General features: G+C 44.8%; 1 protein-coding gene across 1 annotated transcript in view; it reads right to left on the bottom strand.

Moving 5' to 3' along the window:
- CTC1 (CST telomere replication complex component 1) overlaps positions 1-12,195 on the bottom strand; it is an 87,529-nt gene that overhangs the window by 26,513 nt on the left and 48,821 nt on the right. The window contains exons 11-16 of the mRNA XM_089660900.1: positions 11,755-11,863; positions 11,402-11,483; positions 4,366-4,672; positions 3,191-3,280; positions 1,986-2,087; positions 1,847-1,905 (exon numbers count right to left, since the gene is read on the bottom strand). Of these exons, the coding sequence (XP_089517026.1) occupies positions 1,847-1,905; positions 1,986-2,087; positions 3,191-3,280; positions 4,366-4,672; positions 11,402-11,483; positions 11,755-11,863 (749 nt within the window). The remainder of the gene's footprint in view (positions 1-1,846; positions 1,906-1,985; positions 2,088-3,190; positions 3,281-4,365; positions 4,673-11,401; positions 11,484-11,754; positions 11,864-12,195) is intronic.

The following is a 12,195-nucleotide window of genomic DNA, read 5'->3' as shown; positions in this document are numbered from 1 at the left end:
TGTGTTACCAGCGGTTTGTTTGGTGACTGTGGTCCTAACTGCCTTGAGATCATTCACAAGCTCCTCTTCTGGGCTGACCTCTCACTTTTCTCATGATCATCCCTACCCCATGAGGTGAAATCCTGCATGGAGCTCCAGACTGAGGGCTCCAGATGGTTATTTTGTATTTCTTCCATTTCCTAATAATCGCTCCAACAGTTGTGTCCGTCTCACCAAGCTTCTTGTTGATGGTCTTGTAGCCCATTCCAGCCTTGTGCAGGTCTACAATCTTGTCCCTGACGTCCTTTGACACCTCTTTGGTCTTGCTCATGATGATGGAGAGGTTTGAATGGAAGAAAGAGATTCTGTGGACAGGTGTCTTTTATACACACAATGAGTTGTCGTTAGGACCCCTTCTTAAATTGACAGGACTAATCTGTGTACCACATGAGCACATAGTCTGTGGGAGCCAGAATTATTGTTGGTTGGTTGGTAGGGGATCAAATACTTAATTTACTTACTGAACTGCAACTCAATTTATAACATTTGTATCATGTGTGATTTTTCTGGTTGATATTCTGTGCTAATTATTTAACTACCTGCCGACCGCAGATAGCCGAATGACGGCTACACTGCGGCCGGCCAGTTCTGGGTGGGCGTCATATGACGTCCTCCCAGAACGCGCTCTGCTGCGTGCCCCCGGCGATCTCCATGATCGCTGTGTCCTATGGACACAGCTGATCATGTGATGTGGTAAAAGGCCAATCACAGTGCCCTTTTACCACGTGATCAGCCGTGTCCCATGACACGCTGATCACCAGGAAATGCAATTGCCGGTTCTCGGCTGCACTTTCCTCACGCTGTCAGATCGTGAGGAAAGTACTGCCGAGAACCGGCAGTTGTCAGAGCAGGGATCGGCACTGATCATCAGGGCACTGATGATCAGTGCCCTGATGATCGGTGCCCAGCAGTGCCACCCACAAATTCCGCCCACCTGTGCCCAGCAGTGCGCCCACCTGTGCCAACCAGCAGTGCACCTACCTGTGCCACCCAGCAGTGTCACACACCTGTGCCCAGAAGTGCCACCCACCTGTGCCCAGAAGTGCCACCCACCTGTGCCCAGAAGTGCCCATCAGTGCAGCCCAGCAGTGCCACCAGTCAGTGCCCAGCGGTTGTGCTGGTCAGTGCCCAGCAGTGATGCCAGTCAGTGCCACCTATCAGTGCTATCAGTACCCATCATCAGTGTCGCCTATCAGTGCCGCCTATCCGTGACACCTCATTAGTGCTGGCTATCAGTGCCGCCTATCTGTGCCCTTCAGTGCCGCCTATCAGTGCCCATCAGTGCTGCCTCATCAACGCACATCATTGAAGGAGAAAAATTACCTGTTTGAAAAATTTTATAATAGAAACAAAGAAACTTTTTTTTTTTTCAAATTTTTTGCAATTTTTTTTTTTTATAGCGCAAAGAGTAAAGCGCCCAGCGGCGATTAAATACCACCAAACAAAAACTCTATTTGTGAGAAAAAAAAGATAAAAATTTAATGTGGGTACAATGCTGCATGACCGCGCAATTGTCAATCAAAGTGCGACAGTGCTGAAAGCTGAAAATTGGCCTGGTAAAGAAGGGGGTATAAGTGCCCGGTAGGCAAGGGGTTAAAATACATGAAATATATATATTTATTATGATATAAATTATAGACCCTTCATTTCTTTTTGGGCAAAGAACAGTCCAGTCCTGAATGAGCTCCCCTCAGAACGGCTGTGGTAGAAGGACGGAAGATCCTGGGAATAGTAGAACGCATTCACACACATCCACCCAAAACTGAATGACGTTTTTGATGGACAGAAGTAGAATATACGGGGTTACCTGCTCTTCACTGCCTCCTCTATGGAGAAGCTTTCAACATTGTATGAATGTTCAGAATTCTGTGGACACAAGAAGAAAACATGACCTGTATTGCAGATATCAAATACACAGATTATTCACCTGATAATCTAGAATGTACCTCTACATCTTCCAGCATCCAATCACTGGGGACCTTCAGACACTGCAGACCACCTGGCATATCTACACAGCACCCCGACAATGGATCAAATATACCAGCATCCTGCAATACAAGAGAACAGGAAACTAGGAGTCTGTCCTCCTCCTGCAGGGTGATACAGACAGAAGGGGGCTACGAGTCTGTCCTCCTCCTGCAGGGTGATACAGACAGAAGGGAGCTATGAGTCTGTCCTCCTCCTGCAGGGCGATACAGACAGAAGGGAGCTATGAGTCTGTCCTCCTCCTGCAGGGTGATACAGACATAAGGGGGCTATGAGTCTGTCCTCCTCCTGCAGAGTGATACAGACAGAAGGGGGCTATGAGTCTGTCCTCCTCCTGCAGGGTGATACAGACAGAAGGGGGCTATGAGTCTGTCCTCCTCCTGCAGGGTGATACAGACAGAAGGGAGCTATGAGTCTGTCCTCCTCCTGCAGGGCGATACAGACAGAAGGGAGCTATGAGTCTGTCCTCCTCCTGCAGGGCGATACAGACAGAAGGGAGCTATGAGTCTGTCCTCCTCCTGCAGGGTGATACAGACAGAAGGGGGCTATGAGTCTGTCCTCCTCCTGCAGGGTGATACAGACAGAAGGGGGCTATGAGTCTGTCCTCCTCCTGCAGGGTGATACAGACAGAAGGGGGCTATGAGTCTGTCCTCCTCCTGCAAGGTGATACAGACAGAAGGGGGCTATGAGTCTGTCCTCCTCCTGCAGGGTGATACAGACAGAAGGGGGCTAGGAGTCTGTCCTCCTGCTGGGTAATACAGACAGAAGGGGGCTATGAGTCTGTCCTCCTCCTGCAGGGCGATACAGACAGAAGGGGGCTATGAGTCTGTTCTCCTCCTGCAGGGTGATACAGACAAAAGGGGGCTATGAGTCTGTCCTCCTCCTGCAGGGCGATACAGACAGAAGGGGGCTATGAGTCTGTCCTCCTCCTGCAGCGTGATACAGACAGAAGGGGGCTATGAGTCTGTCCTCCTCCTGCAGGGTGATACAGACAGAAGGGGGATATGAGTCTGAACTCCTCCTGCAGGGTGATACAGACAGAAGGGAGCTATGAGTCTGTCCTCCTCCTGCAGCGTGATACAGACAGAAGGGGGCTATGAGTCTGATCTCCTCCTCCTCACAGATTAGGTCTCGCCTTTTTCTGATCATCACCAGTTTTTCTCACCGTTACTCTGCTGGCAATAATCTGATATTGTGTATTGGGCTGGAGTAATGGAAACCATCGAACGGAGGAGGAAGAGAAGAGCAGCAGAACCTGCAGATGAGAGAAAATGAAGACTTTACAGACGGTTAGATTAGTATGACAATATTTAAGGCATTCTAACTAAAAGGTAGAATAACACAGTAAAAATCACAACCTGTAACTGCGTGTGTAGTAAAAATTATACGTTATGTGGAAATTACATTCAGAAAAAAAATATTTCATTTTAATTGAGGGGAAATGATCCTCTTCAGACCAATGTCATGCTATAAAAAGATTTTAGAAGATGTAATTGTTGATTCTTGCTTGCTTACCTGCTGCAAATACTGAGAACGGCCATTGTAGTAACCTTTTCTGACTTAGTAAGGTGGGAGGGCCTGCCAGCTATGATCACAAGATCAGTTCCAGTAGGAAAGTACAGTAATACCTCGGTTTACGAATTAAATTCGTTCTGCAGGACTTTTCGCATAGCAAAAAAATTTGTAAACCGAAACGCCGTTTCCCATAGGAATGCATTGAAAACCAATTAATCCGTTCCAGGGATCAGAAAAAACGTAAACACTACTAAAGTCCCGCATGAGTTATTTTACTGTCATGCGGTATTTTAGTAGTGACAAACGTGTTAATTTTTCAGCTGCCAGCAGGGTTCCCCACTGACAGCTGAATGTAAAAGAATTGCTGGCAACTAAAAAAAAACAATTTAAAAAAACAGCGTGGGATCCCCCCTCCCATCCATACCAAGCCCTTCGGGTCTGGTGTGGACCTTGAGGGGAACTCCCACACGAAAAAAAAAAAAAAGCGTGGGGGTCCCCCCAAAATCCATACCAGCGAGCACGAGCGCCCCCCCCCCCCCCGAACTAACAACGTACACTCTCCTGCCCCCTCGTTCCCTGCTGTACTTACCTCTGTGAATGATTAGTTTTTTTTATAATCCTATTTCTGCTTTCCAATCAGAAAGCCAATGGAATGCTTTTGGACGGCTCATGTATAATTGACTAATCTAGTCCTTGCTGGGAAGTTAGAAAAAGAAGAGGGTGTGACCCTCATTTTGTTGAGTGTGTAGTCTGATCTCCCCTGCTGTTCAGATTTCATATCAGTTTTTATTATAATCCCCATACACAATCCTGTGTGCACCTTACCTTGCTAGGTGGCTTGTCACCATCTTTTGAAAGTCCTGTGTTTTGTTCTCCATCTTGTCCCCTGCAGGCTGTTTCTTGCACATCCCCCCATGAAGCTTTGGCCTGAAACTGAAGCCCCTTTTCATGGCCCGGCTTAGCCAGCATACCCTCTATGGTCTCGATCAGCAGAAGACGCCGTGCCCAGGAACTATCCACCCGCCGCACCTTACTAGGACACGGTTCAGCAGGTCTGGGGACTGAGCAAGAGGGACAGCTGTGCGGTGAGTGAAGAATGGTCACATGTTCAGCAAGGAACACAGCGTAGGTCCTGAGGGACAAGACATAGAGATGGTCCAGTTAGTCTATGTTAAAGTGAACCTGATCTCTTCACATGGAGGGAAAAAAAACAACAGGTTCACTTTATTTCCAGCCCCACCAGCAGCACAGTCCCCCACTGTGCCATTCAGAAGAAAGACAGCTCAGAGTAATCTCCAAGTCACACCATTCAATGCTTACACAGGGTTACTAAACCCCCAACAGTACAATCAGTCTGTAGATGCAGGAAAGCATGCTTGTTATACTCATTGTGGAACCTAAGGGGTTAATCCTCTGCATTGTGTAAAAACGCTGTTTGATCCTGACTTCTCTGATCCTCCCCTTCTTCCAGTGTCCCCCTCTTATCTCCTGATAAGACATATTGTATGGAGACATGCTCAGTCTGGTGTGTATCGCTAGAGAGTTTTGTTTTTTTTTCTTGGGAGAGTGCATGTGATCAGCACAGGGTCAATCAGCACGGTCCAGACAGAGGTCAGGGGTTCTGCATCCTCCTAGAGCAAAATGAAACCTCCTACAAGCTTTAACCAGTGCTCTGCTGGACACTGATAGAAGTCACAAGACTGCTCTAACTGCTAATGAGAAAAGGTATTTAGCAGTTTATATTTACTAAAATAGTTTCCATTTTCATGTTGTGTGTGCTGTGGGAGACCAGATATAGTGAATGCAGGGCCCGGGGAGACCAGATATAGTGAATGCAGGGTCCGGGGAGACCAGATATAGTGAATGCAGGGTCCGGGGAGACCGGATATAGTGAATGCAGGGTCCGGGGAGACCAGATATAGTGAATGCAGAGTCCGGGGAGACCAGATATAATGAATGCAGGGTCCGGGGAGACCGGATATAGTAAATGCAGGGTCTGTGGAGAGCGGATACAGTGAATGCAGGGTCCGGGGAGAGCAGATATAGTGAATGCAGGGTCCAGGGAGACCAGATATAGTGAATGCAGGGTCCAGGGAGACCAGATATAGTGAATGCAGGGTCCGGGGAGAGCAGATATAGTGAATGCAGGGTCTCAGGAGAGCGGATATAGTGAATGCAGGGTCCGGGGAGACCGGATATAGTGAATGCAGGGTCCGGGGAGACCAGATAGAGTGGATGCAGGGTCCGGGGAGACCAGATATAGTAAATGCAGGGTCCGGGGAGACTAGATATAGTGAATGCAGGGTCCGGGGAGACCAGATATAGTGAATGCAGGGTCCGGGGAGACCAGATATAGTGAATGCAGGGTCCGGGGAGACCAGATATAGTGAATGCAGGGTCCGGGGAGACCGGATATAGTGAATGCAGGGTCCGGGGAGACCAGATATAGTGAATGCAGAGTCCGGGGAGACCAGATATAATGAATGCAGGGTCCGGGGAGACCGGATATAGTAAATGCAGGGTCTGTGGAGAGCGGATACAGTGAATGCAGGGTCCGGGGAGAGCAGATATAGTGAATGCAGGGTCCGGGGAGACCAGATATAATGAATGCAGGGCCTGGGGAGAGCGGATATAGTGAATACAGGGTCCGGGGAGACCAGATATAGTGAATGAAGGGTCTGTGGAGAGCGGATATAGTGAATGCACGGTCCGGGGAGACCAGATATAGTGAATGCAGGGTCCTGGGAGAGCAGATATAGTGAATGCAGGGTCCGGGGAGACCAGATATAGTGAATGCAGGGTCTGGGGAGACCAGATAGAGTGGATGCAGGGTCCAGGGAGACCAGATATAGTGAATGCAGGGTCCGGGGAGACCAGATATAGTGAATGCAGGGTCCGGGGAGACCAGATATAGTGAATGCAGGGTCCGGGGAGACCAGATATAGTGAATGCAGGGTCCGGGGAGACCAGATATAGTGAATGCAGGGTCCGGGGAGAGCGGATATAGTGAATGCAGGGTCTGGGGAGACCAGATAGAGTGAATGCAGGGTCCGGGGAGACCAGATATAGTGAATGCAGGGTCCGGGGAGACCAGATAGAGTGGATGCAGAGTCCGGGCTTTAGTAACACATTAACATACCCCATGTGACAGCACTGGGTCAATCAACAATTACCTGAGCTGTCACACAGCTGCCTCTTGCTGTAACTCCTGCTCCGTCCAAGGTTACAATGAAAATTTTAAATTTCTGAATGGAAAAAACTATAACTGTGCTGGCTCTTTAGCTAAGCCATATTGCTCTTGGAATCCTCCTTCACGTATACAATTTTATACATATGTAGTAAAACATTAGTTTAACCAGTTCCCACCTGGCCTATTGTCAAATTACAGCAGGGCAGGACACTCGTTGCTTTGGGTGGACGCCATATGACTGGACACAGCAGACAACCAGTGTACTGACCACTACTGGTCCCTTGTATCTCCCTCACCAATCACAGCAGATCACGACAATTGTACCCAATGTGATTGGTCAGAGTGATCACATGGTACAGACAAAGCCAATCATAGCCCATTTGTACCATGTGAGAGATTTTTTTGTTTGCATTCGGTCACCAGTCAGTGTCTCTGATTACCGCCATACCAGTTATATGATGATGCTCTGTACTGCACTGGTGACGATTTGTAAAAAAAAAAGAAAAAAGAAAAAAAAAATTGTTTTTAGAATTTCTTCATTTTCCAAAAAATTACAAGTGCAAAAAAATTGCCATGCCTCTTACTAAATACTTTGGACTGTCTATTTTCCAAAAAGGGGTCATTTGGGGGTCTTTGTACTGTCCTGGCGTTTTCGAGCCTCAATAAATGAGATCGTCCATCAATACATTAGGACTGATCAATTTTCAGATATATAGTTTGTAGACCCTATAACATTCACACAGACTAAATAATTCACCAAAGAAATTTAGCAGAATACATTTTGGCCTAAATTTATGAAGAAAGATCATTTGTTTGTAAAATTTAATAACAGAAGTTAAGAAAAAACGCATTTTTTTTTTCATAAATGTTCGGTCTTTTTTTGTTTATTGAGCTAGTAATTAAAACCCCAGTGGTGATTAAATACCACCAAAAGAAAGCTTTGTTTGAAAAAAAAAAAAAAATATATATAAAAATTTTGTATGGGTACAGTGTTGCATGACCACGTAATTGTCATTCAAAGTATGATAGTGCTTATAGCTGAAAATTGGTCTGGGCAGGAAGGGGGTGAAAGTGCCCAGTATTGAAGTGGTTAAAAACGTAACATTAAAAAAACAAAAAAGAACAATTAAAATCTAAATTGATTATCATGTTTGTAACCATGCAGATCTCACCATCGATGTGCTCTCTTTCTCCTGCGTTATTTTTTGTATATACATATATATATATATATATATCAATAAAAATTGTTAACCTCTTGCCGTCCGCCTGCTGTTTATAAACGGCAGGGCGGTGGCAGTCCAAGGTCGGGTTGCCGTTCCTAAACGGCACCCGCCTTTTCTAGCTGTGCGCGCTCCCTAGGAGCGCGCACCACCGCGATCCGGTGTCCGCTGTGTCCTCCGGACACAGTGAAACACCGATCGTCGGACGGGACCTCTGCACGAGGTCCCGGTCATGTGATCACTGATTGGCGAATCAGTGATCACATGCAAAGTAGTAAGCAAGATGTCACTTGTGACATCATTGCTTACTACGTGTGAAATCTGTGAATGATCACAGAGGTCACATGGTACAAGGCTATTCACAACAGCCTTGTACCATGTGACAAGCTGTGACCAATCACAGCTCACTCAGTATTTCTCAATGACTGCAAGAATGCAGACAGAGAGAAAGAGAAATGATTGCTTTTACATCCTATATGGGTGTAAAAGCAATCAGTGTAAAAAAAAAAAAAAAAATCTTCATCACCCCCCACAAGTAGTACAGTGTCACCATGGTGACACTGTACTGCTAGGGTGACAGTATGTAAAAATAAAAAATAAAAATAAAAAATAATATAAAAAAAAATAAAATAAAAATGTAAAAAAAAATGTTTAAAAATTATAATGTTTGGTTATAAACTAATTTGGATTTTTTTTTTTTACAAAAAAAATAACGGAATAAATTTTGGCCAAGATTTAGGATGAAATATTATTTATTTGCAACATTTTATAAAAAAAACCACTTTTTTTCAAAATTTTTGGACTTTTTCATTTACATAGTAAAAAAAATAAAAATCTCAGCGGTGAATAAATACCACCAAAATAAAGCTTTATCTGTCTAAAAAAAATGGTAAAAAATTCATATGGGTACAGTATTGCATGACCGCGCAATTGTCATTCAAAGTGTGATAGCGCTGAAAGCTGAAAATTGCCCTGGACAGGAAGGGGGTAAAAGTGTCCGGACAGGAAGTGGTTAATATAAAAAAAAAAATCTAAATTGAGTGGACAGATGCATTAGTCGCTGGATATAGTTAGCTGGAAGCTGATTTATCCTACTTGTTGCTGCTCTATATAAACACTTCTACTGAATACCAACAATTATGTAACAATTACACCAGACAAATGAGGATGATTCTCACACGCCCACATTTGTACATGACGTTTCATTACTGACTCAGATAACAAAGTTACATACAACGCGAAAAAGTCTTTATGTGCTATCAGTGGGGAGAATCTTTCTACATTCCCAGATCATCACCGTCGGACCCTCACTGTAATCAATTATTAAAGTAACCAGCCCATCCCTGTTATACTTTCACATGATAAAAAATAGCTGGGCTTGAAACAGCACTTGGCTTCCATGCTGACTAGTCATGACCAAATAGGCATTTGGTCACATTATTTTAGCTGAAATGTCCATGGAGAACTCCAATTGTAGCACAGTTGCCCAATCAACAACTCAGCTGGGATTGCATGACCATCTCATATCTCTGAAAACCTTTCAGGTATTAAAAACTAGAGTAATATGTAAGTTAAATGTACCAGCAGGGATGCTCACTCGTCTGAGCTTTTGTGGCTGCTGAAGGACCATTGTTATTTCTTTTGGCTTTTCCCCAACTACTCCACACATCTGCTGCCCGTGCCTTCTCAGGAAGAAATGCCTATGCATAGATTACTCTTGTTTTAAGATATAGGAGTACCTATTTGAGATGATTGCAAAATGAGCAAACAGTGCGGCCTGGAAATGTGGAAAGCAATCAGAATTCTGGGATGCATTACTAGAGAGATCACCAGAAGAAAGAAGGTCCTGATTCTTCTATATAGATCTTTTGTTATCAATAGAGGGATCACCAGAAGGGTGAAGGAGGTCCTGATTCCCCTATAAAGACCTTTATTTATCACTAGAGGGGTTCACCAGCAGGAAGAAGGAGGTCCTCGTTTCTCTATATAGATCTTTAGAGATCACTAGAGGGATCACCAGAAGGAGGACCTGATTCCCCTCTATAGACTTTTAGTTATCACCTAATCTTAAAATCCCCTATAGAGATCTATAATTATCTAAAGAGCTATATAGAGGAATCAGGACCTCCTTCTTGCTGGTGATCCATCTAGTCATAATTATAGATCTATATTAGGGGAATTAAGACCTCCTTCATCCTGCTGGTGGTCCCCGTAGTGGTAACTAAACTCTATAGAGAGGAATCAGGACCTCCTTCCTCCATCTGGTGATCCATATAATGATATCTAAAGATATATTTAGAGGAATCAGGACCTCCTTCCTTCTGCTGGTGATATCTAAAGATCTATATAGAGGAATCAGGACCACCTTCCTCCTGCTGGTAACCTCTCTAGTGATATCTAAAGATCTATATAGAGGAATCAGGACCTCCTTCCTCCTTTTGGTGATCCATATAATGATATCTAAAGATCTATATAGAGTTATCAGGACCTCCTTCCTCCTTCTGGTGATGCATCTAGTGATATCTATATAGAGGAATCAGGACCACCTTCCTCCTGCTGGTGATATCTAAAGATCTATATAGAGGAATAAGGACCTTCTTCCTCCTTCTGGTGATCCATATAATGATATCTAAAGATCTACATAGAGGAATCAGGACCACCTTCCTCCTTCTGGTGATGCATCTAGTGATATCTAAAGATCTATTTAGAGGAATCAGGACCACCTTCCTCCTGCTGGTGATATATAAAGATCTATATAGAGGAATCAGGACCACCTTCCTCCTGCTGGTGAACCCTCTAGTGATATCTATAGATTTATATAGAGGAATCAGGACCTCCTTCCTCCTTCTGTTGATCCACCTAGTGATATCTAAAGATCTATATAAAGGAATCAGGACCTCCTCCCTCCTGCTGGTGGTCCATCTAGTAATATCTAAAGATCTATATAGAGGAATCAGGACCTCCTTCCTCCTTCTGGTGATCCACCTAGTGATATCTAAAGATCTATATAAAGGAATTAGGACCTCCTTCCTCCTGCTGGTGGTCCATCTAGTAATATCTAAAGATTTATATAGAGGAATCAGGACCTCCTTCCTCCTGCTGCTGGTCCATTTAGTAATATCTAAAGATCTGTATAGAGGAATCAGGACCTCCTTCTTCTTGCTGGTGATCCAATTAGTCATATCACTAGAGAGGTCACCAGCAGGAGGAAGGAGATTCTGATTCTATATAGATCTGCATGCGAATGCACAGCTCAATGTACTTGTAAGAAGATTTCGAACAGGCAGGCAAGTGTATTTTATTGCAGAAGAGACATTGGATGTTTCTTCAGCAATAAAGACCTTCCTTGTACGTAGTTTTTAAACTTTAGTTCTACTTTAAGGTTGGCATAGCCTTTTATTATGGCCTCTGCTGGACAGTCATCCTACGAAAAATTATAGGGAGGTGTTACCTGTTACGTTGTTCTATGGCATTGTCTTTGCGTTGCAGAGTTTCCACCACTAGCTGATACTGACGCACCTCGAGGACACATCCTGAAACACAGAGAGTATATGAGAGATCAGAGCCAGACCGGGAAAAGAAGCACCACGAGATTCAGCTTTTCCCCACTACAGACCAGCTGTGTCATACTGTCATACAGGATATTTTATTTGTATTTTAACTGCAATATTGCAGCAAACACGAAGGTCAAAACACAACACCTTAACAGACTATGCCCTTGTGTCTACCCTATCATTCTGATAGCACTGTTCATGTGGCAGCACTGTGCAAGGTACATTTTAGAAATACATTTTCTGGATTTACCTATCCAAGCAATGGGGGAGTTCGGCAGAATCAGGCAGGTGAGGGATGAGGACCGGTCCCTTAACTGGAGGATACCTGAGGAGGAAGCATGAAGAACACCGAGGAGGACCTGGGAGTGGGACAAAGCAAGAGAGCGAGACAGAGAGAGAGAGAAACAGAGAGAGAGAGAGAGAGAGAGAGAGAGAGAGAAAGAGAGAGAGAAAGAAAGAAAGAAAGAGAGAGAGAGTAACACAGAGAGAGAGGGAGAGGGGGGGCAGAGAGAGGGGGCAGAGAGAGAGATAGAGAGAGAGGGGGGGGGGGAGAGAGAGAGAGGGAGAGAGATACAGATAGAGAGAGGGGGGGGGGCAGAGACAGAGAGTGAGACAGAGAAGAGAGACAGAGAAACACAGAGAGAGAGAGAAACAGAGACAGAGAGAGACACAGATAGAGATAGAGAGGGGG

This window comes from Staurois parvus, unplaced genomic scaffold, assembly GCF_062004578.1.
Source record: "Staurois parvus isolate SC_StPar_1 unplaced genomic scaffold, SC_StPar_1.0 ptg001287l, whole genome shotgun sequence".
Classification (NCBI taxonomy): domain Eukaryota; kingdom Metazoa; phylum Chordata; class Amphibia; order Anura; family Ranidae; genus Staurois; species Staurois parvus.
Note: the sequence above shows the minus strand (reverse complement) of the source record. Positions and strands in the feature narration are given on the sequence as shown.